At 35.8% G+C, this 22,214-nt stretch overlaps 1 protein-coding gene and 1 pseudogene across 1 annotated transcript; one reads left to right on the top strand and one right to left on the bottom strand.

The window, feature by feature from the left end:
• Positions 1-11,496: 11,496 nt before the first annotated feature.
• Positions 11,497-17,556, top strand: LOC132279863 (uncharacterized). The gene is made up of 5 exons (XM_059781916.1): positions 11,497-12,096; positions 13,927-14,074; positions 16,149-16,369; positions 16,558-16,731; positions 17,206-17,556. The coding sequence occupies exons 1-5, from the start codon at positions 11,887-11,889 to the stop codon at positions 17,290-17,292; spliced, it is 840 nt and encodes a 279-aa protein (XP_059637899.1). The 5' UTR covers positions 11,497-11,886; the 3' UTR covers positions 17,293-17,556.
• A 293-nt stretch (positions 17,557-17,849) lies between these two features.
• LOC132279864 (calmodulin-like protein 7) lies at positions 17,850-18,965 on the bottom strand (annotated as a pseudogene).
• Between the last annotated feature and the right edge of the window lie 3,249 nt (positions 18,966-22,214).

The raw sequence follows: 22,214 nt of genomic DNA, 5'->3' as shown, positions 1-22,214 counted from the left end.
AATAGTCAAGGATGAAGCTTTTTGTAAACATATGGTTCAAATTAGAGTCATGATAATAATTATGTATTGACAAAAGCTAATAAGTTTGAAAATTTTATATAAGGACATTTCTAAATCTAGTAGGCGTAGGTCATATAGATAAGAGTAGGATTCGAACATGTTAGATATTCAACACAAGCTCAATATGAGTTATAAAATCTCCGATTATAATTTAACCTAACTCGATCATTAACCCAAGCTAATCAATTCGAGTTCAACTCATTTTTAGTTCCTTAAACTCGGGTTGAATTTGAACTTGCAAATCGGACTGAAAATTCAAGTTAGTAGTCAGATTATTGTAATGATAAATGAAAACTTTTTGACAACTAAAATAATGAGAGATATTGACATGATATAACAACCAATTGGTTAAAAGTTAATAAGTTGAATAATTTATTTACGTTACAATGAGGTGAATTTCTTAAATAACCAAACTACATGCAATCAACACAAGTATAACTCGGGTTCGTTAGATTTTGGAATTCGATATGAACTCGGGTTGAATTTTGAGTTGTCCAACACAGTAAAATAAATTCAGATGTTTACTTTTCAACCCAAACTCAAACTAAATTACAATTTACACCACTCAAGTCCAAAAAAATTTTAAACTGGACTTAGGTTGTTCGGGGTGGACCTGCCCGAGTTCCACCCCTAGTACCCTACACATATATGACCCATCCGCTCCAAAGCAGGAATGAAAAAAACAAAAAAAAAAAATTCCTTTCAATTATAAAATTAGCAATCCCTTCTAACAATATGGATTGATTTCCCAAAAAGAAACAATAGCAGCATAAGAATTAATCCCTAAAGCTTCTAGAAGGTTTCTAACCATGCCTTTTGGTAACTTTCCTCTATTGCTGTTTATGCAACTTGATGCCAAAGCGACTCTGTAGCACTTTTATTCTAAAAACATACTTGAAAGCATGATATTTTGTGGGATGGTGAGCTCAAGCCTTCGTCATATACCATTTTTTCTTTGTAGTATCAACTTTTTTTATTATTATTATTCATACAAATTGAACTGATTACACATGTTTTCAAGGTTAATTAATCCCAATTAAAGTAATAAATTTTTTAACCTAAATTTAATTCAACCCACTCTCAATCTCTGAGTTCATGTTGAGAAATTTGATTTTAATCATAAAAAAAATGCATATAAAAAAAAAAAAAAAAGAAGAAAGAATAATTCAATTGCGAAGACGAAATAAATAGAACATCCTAAACTTTCATTTTCTTGCATTAATAATTCTGGACATGCCTGTGTGTTTATACATTTGGGTTAAAATAAGGTTAAATTTGGATTGGTAACTTTTAGCTTGGGTCATATTATTCGATTCTCAATCATAAATCACTTAAAAGTTGATTTGGGCTGGATTTTTCATTCAAGTTTTACACTATTACTTAAACTTTTTTTAAAAAATGCTACTCAAATATGTAAAAAAAATCAAATTAAAGTACTTACGACTTGATTTAGAATTGAGCGAGAATATTATGCTACGTTTGGTATACAGGAATGGAATAGAATGCAAGTGAGAATGGAATGAGAATGGGAATGGAATGAGAATGGGAATGGAATGGAATGATAATAAATATTCTAGTGTTTGGTTGGACTAATTTAAAATTTAGAATAGAATAAATTTCTAATTGAATTCTCCAAATTATCCCTCTTAGTAACAAATAAATTAAATTAAATTAACAAAATGATATTCTCTAATAATTTTTTAAAAATAAACGGTGACAGTGGCCGTGGTGGATGGTGGAAAGCGGTAGTAGTGTAAGTAGTGGTGTTAGAAGGCGACGGTGGTGGCAATGGTGGAAATTGGTAGTAGCAGTGGTGGTAGAAGGTGGCAGTGGTATTGGTGGAAGGTGGTGGCAGTAATGTGGTAGTTGTAGTAGAAGGAGATAGTGATGTGACTATAGTGGTGGTGGAAGGCATTGGAAGTAGTGGTGGTGGTGGTGGAAGGTGGTGGTAGTGGAAGGCGGTGGCGGTGGCGGTGGCGGTGGTGGTGGTAAAAGGTGGTGGCGATGGTGGTGGTGAAAGGTGGTGGTGATGGAAGGTGGTAGAAGGCGATGGCGGTGGTGGAAAGCGATAGCGGCGTTGTTGGTGGTTGTGGAAGGTGGCGGAACGCGGTGGTGATGAAAGGCGATGGCGGTGATAGTGGTGGAAGGTGGTGAAAGGCAATGGCAATGGTGGTGGTTGAAGGTGGTGGCGGTAGCGGTGGTGAAAGGCGGTGGTGGTGGTTGCGGCAAACGGTGGCGGTGGTGAAAGGTGGTGGCGGTGGTGGAAAGTGGTAGGCGATGGTGAAAGTCGGTGGTAGTGGAAGGTAGTGGTAGTGGTGGAAAGTGGTGGGCGATGGTGAAAGTCGGTGGTGGTAGAAGGCAGTGGTGGTGGTGGTGGTGGTGGTGGTGAAAGGCGTAGATGATTGTGGTAGAAGGTAATGGTAGTTTTTAGACTTGAAATATGAGGGTATTTTGGGAAGTCGATTTTTTAAAATAAATTAATTGGGAATGAAAAGACCATTCCATAGGTTTAGTTGTGGAATGAATTTTCATTCCAATGGAATAGCCATTCCCACTTTAAGTTGCATATTAAACCAAAAAATGATTGAAATGAAACGTAGCATTATAATCTTATTCTCTCACTCAAATATTACAAAATCGGTGATCACAAATTATTACAAAATCGAGATACGAATTTGAGAAATAAAATACTACTTATTGGCGTCAATCAGGTGAGTCTAAGATGTTTCCAGAAAAGGGCTTGCGAATTGTGAGATATAAACTTGGAAAAGCTATCATAATTAAGGGTCAAAATAATAAACTCGCATTTGTTAGTGATTACTGTGTGGTCAAAGCGAATAGCCTAATAGTAGAAAGATAGTCAAGGGCATATTTGAGTGCAATCCCATCAATCTCTCTGTCCCTGTCTCTTTAAATAAGCAATGGGAGGGGTATTGTGTGTGCGCGCGCGAGTGTGTGTGCGCGCGCGCGAGTGTGTGTGTGTCATAGGTCCATTTCTCTCGGAGGGTTTTTAAAAAGGGTGCAAAGAGGGACAGAGTGGGGGTTGGATGTGAGCTTGGTGAGTGGTCATTTCATCAACAACCCATAAACAAAATGTATTCTATGATGCTTTTGGTGAAGAAAAGCAATGTTAGAGATCCTATTCTTTTTCTTCTTCTTTTTTTTTTTTTTTTTTTTAATCACACTCGGCTTTGCAACTTGACATGGCCTTGTTGGAAAGGAGTGATACCCATTGCCCCCACTAATCGTGTGGCCCCCACAACACAACTATATATATATATAGAGAGAGAGAGAGAGAGAGACAGAGACAGAGAGAGAGAGAGGTGGTAGTGTAGCACACTGATGGTCATCATATGGGCAAACAGGAGATCCTATTTTTTGGAGGTGTAAAGTTAGGAAGACATATAATTGGTGTGGAAGAAAACTTTGAGAGGATAATGCTTTACTTGTCTAGATTCATACACAAATGGTGGTGAAATATAATGCCATTTTGTTGGGATCAATCAGAACAAGATGATCATGAGACCATCTAATCCATATATATATGGACTATAGATGAGCAATGCTACTACCGTATTTAACTAGTTGTGCCTGGATGAGCAATGCTAGATTTTAACTACTTATGAGTTATGGTGTGACACACCCGACCCTTTTCACACACACCACAGTATACCACTTGTACACCTGCTACTGCGTACCTCCATGTTTTATATATATATATATATATATATATATATATATATATATATGTATGTATGTATGTATATCACATCATCCATTCAATCTGGTTATAACTATTTTTTCTCAAATATTAGATCCCTTACCTGGATAGGTACGCACTGGGGGTATGTGGTTGAGTAGAGATGCGCTTTGACTATTTTTCGTCAGTTTGAAAGTTGCAGAAAAACCAATAATAATAATAACAAAAAACGAATCAGGTGAAAATAAAAAATAAAGTTGAGATTAATTATCTAAGTAGGATTGGTGGTGACAACTTTATTTTGTTCCAAGAATACGTACTAACAATTAAATCATCTTAAAAAAAAAAAAACGGAAGAAGATGAAGAAAATTTTGAAATAGGTAATAAATTAAGTATAATACAATCCACAAATAACAATACAATTCATTGCCATGTATGAGAGGTGAAGATACCCAAAATGACCTAAGTCGGGCACAACCCGAATTACTAAAGGTTGGATAGGTAAGAGCAGTTGACCCGACAGGATGAAATCCCATCAAGCCCAATCTCCATTGGGATGATGACCTATAGGCCCAATCTACAAGGGAACCAGAACGGCCACAGAACGAAACAAGAAAAGAAGAGCGGCCTTTATTTATTTCCATATATAAAGAAAAGTCCAGCAGAACGGCCCAGCAGAATGAATAAGATAGGAAGTTTCTAGAATAATTGTAAATCCCTATAAATAGAAGGAAAAGAGAGAGAAAAGGGGTTGAGATATTTTTGCATTTTCAAGAGGAAAAGGAGAATAAATATGCAAAATAACCTACAAAATCAAAATTCATAACTTCTCACCATAATTTTATCACTGCAACAATATTAATAGAAATAAAATTGAGTGTGACAAACTCTCAACTCGAATTGTGGTGGTGTCTAAATTTTTAAAAACTTGTCCCAAGTACTCTCAAATTCCGAGTTAGGCTGGCGACAAGGAAGCCCATTACACATGGCTCCATTCTGATTTGTTTTATGCTAAGAATCGATCGTGATGCTATTTTACACCAACTAATCAAAATAAATAGCTTCAAGTTTTTATTTTATTTTATATGAAGTCCAGTCAGCTTGGAAGGCTTAAATTGCTCATGGACTAGTTGGGAAATGGCCAGAGAATGTACATTGGATTGGGCCTGGGTTAAACCGAGCCAGCTTTATTCAAAACCACTTTTTGTTCACATTTATAATGTTTAAATGGATATCATATTTAAAATGGGCTTGATGCCTAAATCGATTTTTTTTTTTTTTTTTGTTTATTTTTTTTCAGCAAAACAAAAAGAAGAAAAAGAATTACAATAAGAGAGTATAGAGTCTAGGAGCCACTTGGCCAGACATTATTAGAGGCTTCTTGCTCAATAAATAAACTACAACATTGCCTACATCGATCGGGCAAGTCCAAAAAAAACTATACTCATCAGCAAAAGAAGATAAGGTAATATAATAATAATAGAAATAATGCCGAGAATTTTAACGTTTCCTTATTAATTGAATTTAAAATGGTAAATTCTATGTTTAGATTTGCTTCCATTATATGAAACTCATCCTCCCTCTATAAAAATAAACCCTCCCTCTACAAAATTCTCTTTCAGTATACTCTCTCTATAAACTACAGCAAAACAAGATCAATCAATTCTTGGATCGAATCACGTCGAATTAGTTCTCAATGGAGACCTATGCACACATGGTTTGAATAATTGATTACATATATATATATATATATATATATATATATATATATATATATATATATTTCTTTCTCATTAATTAATTCTCTACATAAAATTTTATATTTATGTTTGTATCTTATATGATTTGCAGGGTTGTGTTCTGAAAGTGAATGCTGGTTGCGAGGAATGTAAGATTAAGGTGATGGAAGTTTTGGGTTCCATTTGCGGTAAATCTCCTATTATTTTTCAATATATATGTATATCAATCATGAATTAGAATCAAACCTACTAACGTATGCATACAAATGTGTGCGTGTGTATATGTAGGAGTGTATTCTGTAACTATAGATGCGAATGAAGGCACGACAAAAGTGACTGGGGAGGTGGAACCAAATGTGCTTCTTAGGGCATTAGCGGCATCAGGGAAGCATGCAGAACTGGTATGGGTGAAGATCAAAAGTCAGCCACCACAACTACCACTGCCGCCGGCAGGCCAATACGGAGGATATGATCCATATGGTTATAATAGATCAATAATAGATCAACCACCCTATGGCATCGGGTGTAGATCATCAATAGAACAACCCTATGGTTATAGATCAATAGGTCAACCCTACCAATACAGCCAATACGGAAGGCCAGGATTGCCTGAACGTCATGCATGTTGGGGTGGGGGTTATGGTACTGCAGGTACAAACCAACACTACCAACACTACCCCTTGAGAAGGCCTTCATCACAGATGCCTCCATATCCATATCATGGTAACATGCCTCCATATCCATATCATGGTAACTACTATAATTAGGTATAGGCGTGTATGGCTCGTAGTTTGTACGTTGCTCCATCCAAACCAGATGTGAGCTTCCAATATGAGTTTAAATTAGGGTTTTCTTCTTTGGTAAGAGATGATTGATTATGTTGATATGTAAGGGGACATTTGATATTAACTATATGGCTTGTTAATTACTATATATATTTTAATAATTTTGGCTTTATGTATTATTCTTTCTTTATTTAGTGCCATTCTAAAAGAAGGTTTCGGCAAGGCTTTAAAATTTTAATTTCAATTAGTGAAATGCCAAAATGACATCCCATGAGTACTACAATAATGGCGAAGTTTATTGCTTAAATAATATAGGAAAAAATAAATAAATAAATTGCCCAAATAATAATAATGAAGTTTTCTTTATTAATAAAAGAAATACTGAATATTATTTTCTTATAATAAGTATGAAATACATCTGTTTTGTTCCTCAAAATCCTTTATTCTGTACAAAATAAGTGAGTTTGATTTTGATTTAATAATATTTCAATCCAAATCAATCAAACTCATTTAACCTAAATATGTTTTTGACCAAACTGTTGGTTGAGGGTCCAGCACCTTGGTGTGGGGCAGTGGGGGCCTTCACTTAAAAATTTATTCAAAAGTTTTGATCCAACAATCATTTTTCAATACTGATTTTGTCATATTAGTAAAATATTTTGTTAGCTCATTTTGTCAAGTATTATGGAAGATTTTTTTTTTATTCTTTTGATGTAAGTCATATATATATATATATATATATATATATATATATATACTTGAGAATTGCATCAGTCCAGTCAGCTTCGTAGCTAGGCTTAATTGTGCATGGGAGACTAGTTGGATAAGGCCCACAGAATGTACACTGGATTGGGCCTGGGTTTATCTGAGCCTGCTTGACATTTAAAATGGGCTAGAAGCCTAGATTGATTGAATCAATAATTATAGGTGAAGTCAACGGGCTTATCCATGTTCTCTAATTCTATCCTTACTAAACCCATAAGCTGACCCAATTGCGAGTTTGTATCAAGGGTGATTCAAGTATATCAGTAATAAATAAAAATATATTATTATACAAATAAAAAATATTATTTTTTTCAAATTCTCAATATGCATTGTAAAGAATGTTTCAATTTTTTTCTTTCAATTTTTACTCTTTTTTTTCTCACTTTCTCTATTATTCATTTCGCTACATTTTAGCATGAGAAGTAAGAACAGTGCTCAGACAAAATAACAAAACATAATATATGAAGACACTTATATTGTTTATTAGGCTTCGTGAGCCTTGTTTTTGTTTTTACATTGTTACCCAATTAGATTTTAAAATTCAAGTTCAGCCTGTGGTTTTTTAACAAAGTATTCGTTTGTGTTGCATACGTAAAGATGTTCTTGGCATATTTGATCCGTAGTCTAGCTAGTCATGTTTATCTAACCGTTTGATCAGACGAGCGAACAAACACTAGAGCAATATTACCAGACCAAACTTTCTCTAGAATGAAATTAATACAAACTAACATTTTAAATTGTAAATACTTATAATTGTGTAAGACACGTGTCCAACCGTATTTCAAACATTCTGACACTGCCACAACACTTAATTGACCCATCTCTAAAAAATTATTATATGTTTTCGGACCAACCCAATTACTATTTGATAAGAAATTATTAGATGATCCTGAACTATCGAGGCTTGACTCTGTTTGTTTTGATGTAAATGAGGTTGAGTCTATCGGGTTAGGTATGTAAAATAACTTGTCAAAAATTGATGTGTTGTTATTTTTGTTAAATTTTAATATTTTTTTCCTTTGTAAATATTTTATGACAATAAAATACCAAAAAACAAAAATTATATATTTTATAAAAAAAGAAGGTTAATTTCACTAACACCATCTTATGTTTGACTAAATATCAGTCTCAAATATCTTTCGAAAATAACTGTCACTTAGGTCCATTTTCGCTTTTCTGTCACGGCATCCGTTAAAAACATGAGAAAAGACAACTTTGCCCTTAATTTTTTAATCATATTTATTCCAAAATGTCAGATAACCTAAATGACTACTATATCCCTAATTAAACTCCTACCTACCCCGTCATTTCTCTCTCCTCTATTTCTTATTTGGTGAAGGGGCGCTTATGTGTCTACAATTCTTTTGTCTGTCTCTATTCTCTACATATAGGAGCCACAGACCAATTCACCGGAGACAGAAGAATTCACGATCTTCGACACGTCCTCGATTCCTGTAAAATCCAATTGCTGAGGAAAGGGCATCGCGATGGTGGTTTAGTTTAGAAGCTTCCGGCTCTCTTCCAGGCTTCGCCCAGCCGAAGCCGACCAGTTTAAGCGGCGACAAAGTCCATAGTGGTGGAAGTGAAGGCGGAGACTCGTTTGCAAACAGAGGGCTATTCCAGGGTTTAGTTAAAATCACATGTTTAGTTAAATCATGTAAATATGTCCACGTGGAAGACAGTATTACCATCAAGATTATAATAAAATCCATGAAATCATGTTAATCTTGTATAACTAATGAAGCATCAAAATCAAATATTTTTTCTTCTATTAAAAAAATTATGAAATTAATATAATTTTGGCAATTCCCAAAATTTAAAAACAACCCAGATAGAAAAACAAGGTAGCCAAGTGTCACGAGCCTAGAGATTTGGCGCAGCGGCACGGCCCTTGCGGCACCAAGGCGTTGCTTTAGCTCGCACAAGTGCCCTGATCAGCCACCACGACCTGCTCTCCCAAGGATATATGCTGACTGGTTTCGGCCTGCCTTGGCCTCGTCAGGGAAACGACTCCAACTCCCGACCACCAGTTTGTGCAGGGATGGCCAATTCCCTTTTTCATAGTCAAGTCCACGACCAGCGACAAGCACCTCGAACTGAACCGAGTTGACCTACCTGAACTCTGAAGAGTTACCATCCTGTGGCCCTGCACGCGCCTTCCCTGAAACCGTTCCCAGTCAATGAATGCTCTTAGCCAACCAACATGCGTGTTTTCTATGCTCATGGCTTCATTATGAATCACAACGTGACACTCTCCCACCTGAGTGCTGCGACGCCCTAGTCGCAGTACAACGTTGACTCCACTATGTCCAACATTCCAAAGTCTTTTTCCTCCAAGTGGTATGCTCGCTTGCCCACCATCACTTCCTTGTACAACCCCTGGTTGCACTCGCCCAATGATAGAGTTTCGGGCTAAAAGGACGCCCACTTCTTCGGGACGCAACCCCACGTTATGCCACATCCGTGACACCCCAAACAAATAAGGGCCCTTCAGCTAACTTGATACCCGCCCTTCACAACGGTTTGCATCCCCTTGAACTTGTAAAAACTTTGGTGCGCGTAGCCCTCCAGCCTTTAAAAAAATCATCCTCCTAGGGAGATGGAGGCTCTCCTCCAACAGCATTGATTACCCACCGATGCTTCAGTGCACCCACTTCATTCTCAAAACCCCCGGATCGACAAGGGGGCACACCTCTGTGTTTTACTCCAAGTCCTACTCTGATACCATTTGTCACGGGCCTAGAGATTTGGCGCAGCAACACAGCCCGTGCGACACCAAGACGTTGCTTCAACTCGCGCAAGCGCCTTGATTAGCCACCACGACCTGCCCTCTCAAGAATACATGCTAATTGGTTTCGTCCTGCCTTGGCCTCGTCTGGGGAACAACTCCAACTCCCAATCAGTTTGTGCATGGATGGACAACTCCCTTCTTCATAGTCAAGTCCACAACCAGCGACAAGCACCTCGAATTGAACCGAGTTGACCTGCCTGAACTCTAAAGACGTACCATCCTGTGGTTCTGCACGCCCCTTCCCTGGAACCATTCCCAGTCAATGAATGCTCTTAACCAACCAGCATGCGTGTTTTCTATGCTCATGGCGTCGTTAGGAATCACAACGTGACATAAGGTACTGAAGTTACAGAAAAAAAAGCTTCATTTAGATTAAAAGAGGAAAAAAAAACTCTCAACTTGTACTCCTTGCTACAAAATGGTTTAATTGCATTCTAATGACAGGAGAGAGATAAAACTTTAGATAAAATTAAAAACTTACACACAATAATTATACAAAATTGTGGGAGTTCTTGACCAACTCAGCTCGAGAGGTCTACTTATCTTATTATTGTAATGAGTAATATCTAATTAAAAGAAATAGGTAAATCTTCTATAGAACACATACTGGAAATAGATGATGCTTCTGGATTCAAAATTAATGTCTTTTTTAAAAAATTGGCAATTACATATTCAAAAATAAAATTTGTAATTACAAGTTAAAAATATTTTTTAAAATATCACTCTCAAATTTACCTACATTTTTTCGTATTTATGAGGTTCAAATTAACAAGCAATTACAAAAGAATTACTGGTAAAAAAATTTTGCAATTAAAGAAGGTTAGTTGATTTCACTGAAAAAATAAGGATAAATATGTTATTTGAATACTTAAAGAAATAATTTAATTAGTCAATTGAAAGTAAACGTGTCATTTGAATCATTAAAGAAATAATTTAGTGAGTCAAACCAAAATCAAATGGTAAGAATGTCTTTTTACATGTAAAAAATAGTCTGACACATCTGTCAACTAACTTTTGAAATGTGAGTTAAAAATGGAACAAACGTTTATAAGTTGCGTGATATTTATTTTCGAAAGTATCCAAACAAATAGGGAACAAATTAAATCTTACTTTCAAATTGAGAGTTTATAGGCCCACAAGAGTATTATATATATATATATATATATATATATATATACATATACACTATTTTTTTATTTTTACAAACACAAAGAAATCACAAGTTCACAACATTGATCCAACGGCTAGAGAACAATGGTCCGGCGGCATGGAAGTCTTTTTCCACTTAAATTAGGTAACCTTTAGCTTTAGCACCTTTCCTCACCGTCCGATGATAAAACTCAATGACTTGCATTCAGCTGAAGTAATCTAATCCAACGGCTCTCCAGATAAACATCAAGGTGAGGTGTCTTCTGGATATACGATTTCCGTTTTTGGGGGCAAGTAATATACGATTTCCAATCCAACAAGGGATATCCAACTTTTTCTTTTTAAAATTTTAGAATTTCCAAGAAAAGAAATCACTTGTTACCGCAAGGGAAACAAAGACCAATCGAATCTCGCCACGTAACACTTTGCAACAAATACAATTTCCTTTTTCGTACATTAGATTTCTTTAAGTAGTCATTCAGAATTCCTATCTATCACAAGCCCGTCTCTTCATCATTATCTGCTTCACATAGACATAAATTAAAGTCGACAAGCCAAGCTTATCTAAGCGGGAGAGGAATGAATCAATCCTGAAACCGAACCCTAATATTTAGAGAGAGAAAAACCCTAGTCTTTTCCTTTACTCATTTAAATCTCCCAATCGATCTAGAGAGAGAAGATACAAAGATCTCTATTTCATTCAATCCAAAACAATCTAGTGGTTTCGAGAGAGAGGGAGTTCTTTGTCTCTCTGCGATTAGGTGGAATTAAGAACCGATTCAGAACGTGAGCAATCGTTAGATTGAAATTGAGGTCAATCGCTGCATGAGCGATACGATTGGAGAGGAAGCGAATCGGTCTTCGCTCAGATTGTAGGACGAAAAATTGAGCACATCATGTCTGCAATAGTGTGCGGCAAGAGATCATCATCTTTCTTCGAAGACCTTCCATCCTCGCCGCCCGTTGCCAAGAGAATTCGCTGTTCTTCGTCGCCGGTTCGATTCCCTCCCCCGAGCCCCACCACTGGTTCGCCGGCTAATTTTTCACCATCGCGCTCTTCGCGGCTCGATCATCTAACAGCTCTGTTTCCTGATATGGACAGACAGGTCTGTTATGCTTTTTTTTCCCCTCCTATTTATTCAATTTTGAACCCTTTTTATTTTTTCCTCAATTTGATAAATTTCAGTCGGTAAAATAGTTTCTTGTATTAATTTTTTTGTACTATATCATATTTTATTTCTTAGTAAATAGTGGTTGTGTTTTTTCAAGGAATTATGGGTTTAGAGTTATTATTGGGTACTTGATTAGATGATTAACTTAATTTTATTAGAGTTTTTTTCTCAAGCCCAGAAGAGTTATTTTTTAGAATTTGGTTTGATATAACACCGTTATAAAAGATATTCCATATTGTAGGGTTAATTCACTTAATTTTGTTTTGAAACATACATACACTTGTTGTATTCATAATTCATATATATGCCTACGTATGCATATTATACATACATGCAAAATTGAATGCAATTAAACTTGTCTTTGGACATGGTTTTGATTTTACAGTTCAGTTGTGATCTCAAAGGGACACATCACAAAATTCCTTGACATCCTTGAGTTTAGTAAAATAGTCACAATTTTTTTTTGTGTGTGTGTGTGTGTGTGTGTGTATTCAGTGAGACGTGGATGTTCAAAACATGTAACGTTGATTAGGAATTCAAGATTAATATATTGTATTTTGGTTGTCAGAACTATGACTTGTCCATTAAGTGAATCCTGATTTACTTGGTAGGAGTCTGTTATTGGTGTCTCTTGGTGAACAGCAAGACCACTCTTGTATATTCTTTAACTGTTATTTCCTACTGCTGTGTTAATTTTATTATCCTTTGATAGCCTATGTAAGTAGGACTTCACCTTTACGAGACTACAAATATCTCAGCAATTCTATTGGTGAATAGTCAGAAAGCACAAGCTAGTGTGTGTTGTAGTATAGCAGAAGAATTTTATAAAGGATTTTGGGGTCTCCCAGTGGGAATGTGAGTGGGATAGTTCTCGAGAGTGAGAGCTCCTTCCTCTATATACCAGTTAGTCAGTCCTTGCTGGGCCATGGTTCTCATGCTTACCGACTATGTTCAGGAGCATGTTATATGAACAGTAATGGAGACAAGATATCAGCAGTATTAGAGACATTTTGGTTGGAAGTCGATCGGCTGGATTTAAAAAATTACATTATCTGTATTACATACTCCAGCAAAGGAAATATTTTTATACTTTAGTTAATTGTTTCATATCCATATGAAGTAAAAAAGATGACTTTTGTGGTTGTTTTGCTGTTCTCTTTTCGACTTGGCAAACAATAGTTAAAACCTCAAGATGGAGCTGATGATCCATTGATCCTGATTGCTTTAACCATAATGGATAAGAATTATATTTCACAAGGATCATGTCTCTAACATCCAACCTATTCAGTCTGCTTTTGGCTGAGAATGCTGAGTTGAGGCTGGGCCATATATATATATATATATATATATATATATATATTTGATAAGTAATACTGGTCCATAAAGTTTGAATACCTATGTTTTTACTCTAATTATTTTTGTAGTTGTTGTTTCTATTAGCTTGAGATTTTTCAGCTGTGTAATAGTTTTACGTGGCATGTCTTGTGCTGTATGAACTAGCATTTTATTTCTTGATGATTATCAATATCCATTCATTTGTTCACTCTGATATGAATTTCCTTTTTCTAATCTCAATTTTTTCATGTATATTTTGTTCATTGGTTTTCTTTGATATGTATAATTTTTTTTTTCTGTTGGTGTTATCCATTTTACTTGTTCTACATATATATATATATATAAATGAGTTGTTTTTGGAGCATGTGCAATATAAGTGTCTTAGTTAGCATGACAAGTTACTAACCATTTCAGAATATTGCCTTTTAGCTTCTTGAGAGAGTGCTAAAAGAATGTGGTGATGATCTGGATTCGGCTATCAGAAGTCTGAATGAGCTACGCTTGGGATCTGCTGAGAAATTGGGCTCTGCTGATGGCAACACTGACGTGGAACAGGAAGTTCAACTTCAAACTCAAGGTGTGAATAGAAAATTTCTTCTGATATATTCAAAATTCAATTTCAGTAAAGTTAGATGATTCTATTTCTCCTAGATTTTGTGTTCCTGTGTGTAGGATTTAATTTTGTAATTGCTTACATACGAGAACTTGTTTACCTTTAATTTTCTTCTCCAAGATATAATCCTTTTATTTTATTATGAAACCCTGGTAAAAAAGCAATATCTTAGTTAACACTTCAGAAAAATCAAAGACGATTTTAAGTGTTTCATGTAATCTTTTAAGCACTAGTTGCGTCGTTTCATGTAATGTGGCTTTCTCGAGGTCGAGAAATTATAGGTTTAACCTTGTTTGATCCTGGAATCATATTTTAATAAGTTTATAGTTCTTATCATACTGAATAAAGTCATCACTTTTAGAATTATTGCATTCATTATGTTCTCTCTCTCTTACATTCCTTTCTCCAAAAGTATTATTTATTTATTTTTTTATGTTTGTCTAGTTGCCTATTTGTTGTTTTTAATTTATTTTGCATATATTTTGGCTCGTGACTCTTAGACTGGTTAAGCATTAAGTAATGGTTTTTTTACAATGACCCCCTACTATTTTTGGTTTCTTGCATGCCTCAAGTTTTGCATCTCTCATAAGACAATACCTTTTTAGCACCCTTTTTGCAGAAACCTTTTTAGCACAGTGGTGAATGTGCTGGCTTGGAATCTAAAAGGATTGGGTGTTCAATTCTTGTTGCCTACATTAAGGAAAAAGAAAGTTTTCTAACTAAGGCAAGAATAGATGTCTGCCAATGGGGTCAAAATTTAGTTTGATAGTTCTTTTTGCTATTATAGTAATAAAAAAAAAATTCAGCAAGTTATTGGATTGGATATCAAAAAGCAATTTTTTTTTTTTTTGTTTCTTTCAAATTTAGACTAAAATTTGTGAAGTCCATTCTGTTATGCTGTCAAATTTGAAGCATAAATTTTTTAAATGAATTAGATCATCCCAACCTAATGAGGACTATTCTATTCTATTGTGTTTCACCCTTGATTTTGAATGGTCTGATATTCTTGGTAAGGATATAGTTCTTATTCAATTGTTTTAGTTTAGATCAATCTCTTGCCAGATTTATCAAAAGAAAAAAAATAAGATCAGTCTCTTGCCAAATTCCATTAGAAATCTCAAGAGTCTTCTCTCTTATTTTTCAGGAGATGCATTATTTTTTGGTATTTAGAAATTTATTCCACACTCTTCTTTGTTCTACATGGAAAATTTGCATTATTAATTCGAAGAACATTATCCGTTGGCCCTTTCAAGAATGTTATCGATTGCCCCAAAGACGATTTTAGCACTTGGGTGACCAAGATTGAATAGAAACACACTAAGGAATCGAAATGTTTCCATTTTCACCGGGAAGTTTGATAATTGGAAAAATATTCTTCTCTAAAATATTTTTCCTGATCCATGAGATTTCTTTCATTTGCTGCAAGGATCAAGATTGTGGTTGCAGCTTTTTTTCTCTCTTCTCCCCACGTTCTCTCTCTCTCTCGGGGTTAACATCCTCAACCAATCTGTCTCTTTCTCTCTCATAGTTAACCCTCAAAGAATGTGTCTCTTTCTCTCTTATAGTTAACTCTAAAAAAAATATACCTTTTTGTACTACAGTATGGGTACAGTCACTTATTTCTTGCTGTCTCTGGTGGTTTGTCATGTCAGTGAAGTTCCTTGTAAATGGGATCTTTAGGTGCTCTCTGAAGACCAATAGACTCCCTTCCCCTTTCCTCTCTTCATATAGCAAACAAAATAGAGAACAGTGCTCGTGCATATGATTACGGTTTCTTTAATTCAATTATGTTTGAGAACTAATGCAATCTGTGCTTCCTTAGTGACTACTCTATCTAGAATTATATTTTATTGGATTATCATTATACTTTCAGATGCTGTCTTCAACATTACATCATATAACAGGTGAAAGTGTTGCCTTGAGCAGAATTAGTTATGTATCAGATCATTTATTCGACATTTTTAGGCCGCTTTCGACTTAAGTCCTACTTGCAGTTTCTGAATGGAGGAGCAGTACTGTTTTAACATTTGTGTTGCAGGTTTGGCGACAAATAATGATGATGTTACTTCTACTGAGGATGCATTGGCTCAGCAAAACCTGCCGATGGGTGGGGCAGAGTGGGTGGAGCTCTTTGTTAGAGAAATGATGAGTGCCACCAACATAGATGATGCTAGAGCCCGTGCATCCAGAGTGCTTGAGGTCTTGGAGAAGTCCATTTGTGCACGTGCAAAGGCAGAGGCAACCCAAAGCTTCCAGCAGGTGGTTATGTTTGTGTGTGCATGTTTCTTAATTTTGTATCATGAACTTCTCTTTCAATGCAGATCTTTTATTGCTATTGCTAGAAAATCATTATCTTTAAGAGGTTTTTTTATTTAATTTCTTTGGATGGTTTTGAGTCTGGGGAATGTAGAATGTAATTGGTGGTGACTTTTGTTGTCATATTGTAGGAGAACATTCTGCGGAAGCAACAAGTAGAATTATTGATTCATGAAAACACAATCCTTAAACGAGCGGTGTCTATCCAACATGAGCGCCAGAAAGAGTTCGAGGATAGGAGCCAGGAACTACATCATCTGAAGCAGATGGTATCTCAATACCAGGAACAGCTGAGAACCCTTGAGGTGAGGATGCCAAACCCAAAATGCTTTTTTTTATTTTTTATTTTTATATATATGGTCTTAATAGCAATAGTATTTTGGTTAAGAAAACTAGAATGGAAAAAGGGAAAAGGAAAAGTACAAAAAGAGAGGAGATGAACGCACACAAATCTTTTGTAACGGTAAAAGGTTCTTTCTCATTCAAACCCGTTGGTAGTTGACAACAAACCTATTGCCTTGATTTTTTAAATTTTAATCAAACATTGTGCAATTATAACACGTCTTCTCAAGGGTAATCTTTGGCAGCAGCACTGCACATTTATTTCTCTTTTACCTGGTTGTATTAATGTAATCTGACTAGGTTGCCCTATTTATTGAATCTCCAAACCATATTATTGGTTTAGGTTTCTTTCAGTGCCCTTTGGTTTAAGTTCCTTTCAATGGCTTTATCTATACTCTTGAATCTGATGATTTTTATTCAACCTTTTGATGAACCAGGTCAATAATTACGCTCTTACGATGCACCTCAAGCAAGCTCAACAAAGTAACTCCATCCCGGGCCGTTTCCATCCTGATGTCTTCTAATGAACCGATAGATAATCTTTGGCACAAGGATCACATGCTAGTGTATATTTAAGTCCTACTCGGATGGTATTATTAGTTATATCTGTTGGGTCCTTTGGGGAGTGGCCATGCAGTTGCTGCCCTATTTCATGCCCAATGAGTAAGTTTGGCTAAAGACCTCAGAGTTTGTGTTTCTCTGTTTCTTTTTATTTTAAATTGGATTTGTTACTCACGAATGTTGCAAGGTTTTAAAAATAATAGGACTCGCGTGTGTATGCTTTCAAATGCTTGTTACTATTTCAGTTGCATTCCATTCTTACTACAATCCTTGCTGAATGCATTTATAACAACTCTGTTTGTCCTAAAATTGTCGTGTGCTGGTATGCTTGCGCTTCTTTTCAACTCCAGATTCAATCATAATACAGAAAGGACTGGCGTGCCTGTCATACATTTGCTTTTGTGATTTAAGTACTTTTGGAGCTTGAAATGGATGTTGAAATAATCAGAATAGGTTATAGAAACTGGTAAGCACTAGTTTACAATATTTTTTCATTTCGCGTGCGACTTAAGTGTGCATTTTGAGGTGTGGGGGACATGTATGTCTGTTAACATCATTACACGAGCATGAATACGCGCATGCAGAAACTGGTGTTGGCTGCTAGAGTTGCTGCTTTAGGTGCATGGAGGTTTCCATTTTCCGCACTTTTCTACTTCATTTTGGGAAAGATTCTGTTTTTGCTACTGGTTGATATATATCCATGGTATGCTTGTGCACCTAAAATATGATAATGGTTATGGTTGCCATCCTTGGACTACACTCTGCAAATTTAGGAGAGTTTAGCAAGTAATCATTCTTTTACAGTCTATGCAACTAGGGTACACAACTGTAATATTTAATTACAATCTAGAAAATAGGAAGAGACTCGACCATTTCATATATTATGTTCATCTTACCCTGGAATGTGTGTGTGTGAGAGAGGGAGATTAGGAAACTGGAACAAGCGTTCTACCACCTTTCATCATCCTCTTGAACTCATCAAAATTAACCTTACCGTCTCCATTCATATCAACCTTCCTAATCATCTCCTGGCAATTCTCCAACCTCTTCCCCTCTTTCAACCCCATAAATGATGACACCATTCCTAACTCCTCCACTGTTATTAACCCATCTCCATTGCCATCAAAAACATCGAAAGCCTCCTTCAATTCAACCTCTGCCTTGTCCTCCTCCTCCTCTTCCTTCCCATCTAATTCTGCGGTCCTTTCCTCTCGATTCACCATTGATTCTTGAGATCAATGAGCCCGTCCCCATTCAAATCCACCTTCTCAACCAAGTCCAAGACTTCTTTTTCCGTCATCAAGATTCCAATGTTCTTGAGTGACCCTCTGAGCTCTTGCCTTGTTATAAAGCCATCGTCGTTCTTGTCAAACGTTGCGAACACACTTTTGAGCTCGGCCTTGTTCCGGGTACCACTCGTTGCCTTCTTTTGAGCATCGGTAGGGTTGGTGGATGCATGGGAAGGAGCTCTGATTACCAAGGATTGCAACCAGGCCATGAACTTCTTAGTGGGGAAGGTGAAAAGAGTATGGATGAGGCTGGAAAAGAATAGAACTACTGGCGATAGTAAGGTTATGATCAACATTTTGCTCTAGTTCAGGTGCAAGAGAGGAAGGTAAAAGGAGGACAAGAAGAAGAGAACCAGCAAAGAATGGAGAGAACAAGGTTTAATTTATGCTTTGTATGTTGCTTATTTTGATCCCACAAAACGCGGGAATAGTAACTTGTAGGGACACTGTTGTTTCGAGGAGACACGAAGAACATGTGCTATCGAACAAAAACCTTGAGATTCGTTTTTATAAGGAGTAAGGACAAGTCAAGTGTCTCTTAACTTTAATTTCAGACCTTTTAGGAAATAAATATGTTTTTTAAATGGTTATTAAATATAAGTAGTGAAGTTTTTTAGTTTTAATAGTAATTGAATCCTATTATATATTATTTATTTAAAAAATAAATAAGAAGTGAAGGTTAAAAAATATATTCTTTGTACAATATTAGCAATAGAGAAGAAATCTTTAAGAACATCTGACTCACCTTTGATAAACAAAATTATCAAGAAGTTGATTAATTGTCTTAAATAGTGGATTGCCAGATGTTATACCAAAATCCTGACGAATTTTATGTTTAGGAAAAAAGAAAAAATGCATGGTAGAATATTTTAATAGGATACTAGTTATATAGAAGAATATTCTAAAATTTGAATAATTGTTTTTAACGTGTTATTTTCATGTTTTACATGTGTTAGGCACCACCTCTAAAGTATGAAAATTTCGTGCACTGTAGGTTGAAAGTAACGTACAACCAAAAGCTCTAATAATTGTTATAAAAAGTGTCGTGCTGTATTGCTTTATTCCATCACCAAAAACATGAATTTATACATTTCAATTGAAAAACATGGAATAAATTGGTAGTAGTAACTCAAATCTTTTCTTTTTTTTTTTAAAAAAAAAATGGTTGCAGTCTTACAACTATGTCAAACCTGGTGTGATCTTACAACTATGTCCGGGTGTATTACTTAATTACGTTATCGCTACTGTCACGAAAATAATAATAATAATAATAATAATAATAATAAATAAATAAATAAATTTATTCTGGGTTTTATAATTATATGTTTGAGTGGGTTAACTACATCGTCACCACCACCGTGCTTGACAAACTCGGCCGGTGAGAAAAAGCTAGACACGCACATTATATTTATTTCTACACATTTTTCGTATTTATACAAGAATCCGTCTACCCGTCGCCCGTTGGGACCCTCTCAAACCACGATGCATGTTTTCCACCGGAATTTCCCCTCTGCCTCTCTTCCTTTGTTTTCTGGAGTAAAAATTCTGTTATCATTTTCAATGGAAGAAGCCACAGGATCCTTATTACGTTGCTCTTCAATCAATGTAAAACTGACATAACTTGCTTCCTTACAACTGCTAGATCCTGTCATTCAATTGAAACTTGTAAAAATTACTCAAGATACTAATTACTTCTATTAACCTAATTTTTATTTTAAAAAATATAATGAATAACAAAATCCTAGCTTAGGCATAGTAGTTTTTTTAATGTCTCACTGATTTCTATAAATATGACAAATTTCAAATTAAATTCAACACTACACTCCCCACTTCATTTTTGACTCCTGAAACCCCAAGTAGTGTTGCACACTACGGGAATAAACCATGCATGTGCCTACAGTACCTCTCTCTAGGGCTGTAACTCGAGTAGGCTCAATCCGAAATAACCCGAGCCCAGTCCGAAATTTTGTGCGCTTGGCTAATATTTTTCTAATTTCGGTTTGGGCCTGGACTATATATTTTGAGTCCGAATTCAATTCGGGCTGGGCTTGGGTTGATATGGATGAACCCTGAAACTCAACCCGAGTCCGAAAATATTATATATATTTATAATTATACTTAAGTCACAAGAGTGTAGTAGCTAAATTGTAGTGTACTTGGGATTTCTGTTTAAGATTTCAGATTCAAGTCATGGGTGCAACATTAATTGATTTATTTTTTGCATACAAATTCTTCTAAGGTGGGCTTAGAATGGGCTCGGGCTAAAGATTTTCTATATGGGCCTAGCCCGCCCGAGTTACAGACCTACCTCTCTCACACCTTATACATATGTGTGTGTGTGTGTGTGTGTGTGTGTGTGTGTGTGTTTGGCAATAATTAGACAATAACACTCTACTATCATTTTCCCAAAAAATTTGCATCTTCCACAATAAATGAAGTAAAATAATGCAAAATGTTACTTGCAACCACAACTCCAACACCCAACCAAAAGAAAGAACAAGCTTGGTTTTGCAATGCAGTTTGTTTTCTTCCAAATCACCTAAAATTGATAGAGCATATAAATGTTAAGCACAAATTTCATATCAAATTGACCTAATATTAAAAAAAAATCAAATTAAAGAATTAGACAAACAATAGCAGAATATTCAGGAAAAAAAAAAAACAAAAAACAAACAAAAAATAGCACTGAATTCAAAAAAAGATAGTCTAGTACCTTAGAGGGATTTACTCTCTAATTCCGGCATGGCGGCATTTCTAATAACCCCAATGAACCCTGTGTTGTGCGTCGCCCAAACAATGGCCCGTGACTTCTAAAATTCCTCTTTATCTTTTCAGGCCACCTCACTTTTGCCTCGATTCTTTTCGTCTGCAACTCTTTTTGTATTCCTATACTATTCTTCTTTAGTTTTTATAAGAAGGGAATATATACTCCTAGGATACGAAAAGGGTGGGCTCGCTCTGACATTGTCATCTCTAACCAGGGGTATTACAACAGAGGAAGCTCTTGTTAACTCGTTATTAGTGTTATACACCCCAAACTTACCATTTAATGATAAGTCGATATTCAACTCAATTTTTTCTTTAGTATTCGTCATAACACGTACTCACACTATACAACTATCTTACTTGAAGTGCATGAAAACGTAATAGGATATTGATTAGAGTAGTTGGCAGTTTTAGGAATATACACGTTGTGTGACCTCTGACGGTTTTGGTAACAAAGTGATATGTGTCATGGGTCATTGTCAGCAGAATAAGGTTTTAGTTTACCTATGTGTAACGCCGTAAATTGCGTCAGACAGTTCTATCTCATGCAGTTCTATCTAAAACGTGTATCGTGCAACACCTGTGCAACAATAGGACAACTACCAATATATTTAAGCAATAAGCCTATTCCTCTCTCTGTTGAGGTTCTCTGTTGATCAGAGTCCGACGATTTCTACACGGTGGTTTGTTGTTCTTCGGGATGGCTTCTCTATACTCTCATGCTTTTAGTGATTATGGTGTGTATCTGCCCTGCGTTGTGAACTATAGTGGATACGCTAGCACCGTTTGTGGTCATGGTGATCTTTCATAGCTTTTGGAGTGTTAGCAAT

Source organism: Cornus florida, unplaced genomic scaffold (assembly GCF_030987335.1).
Source record: "Cornus florida cultivar Cherokee Brave unplaced genomic scaffold, ASM3098733v1 CherokeeBrave_3.0.0_Hap2_Chr10, whole genome shotgun sequence".
Taxonomy (NCBI): Eukaryota; Viridiplantae; Streptophyta; class Magnoliopsida; order Cornales; family Cornaceae; genus Cornus; species Cornus florida.
Note: the sequence above shows the minus strand (reverse complement) of the source record. Positions and strands in the feature narration are given on the sequence as shown.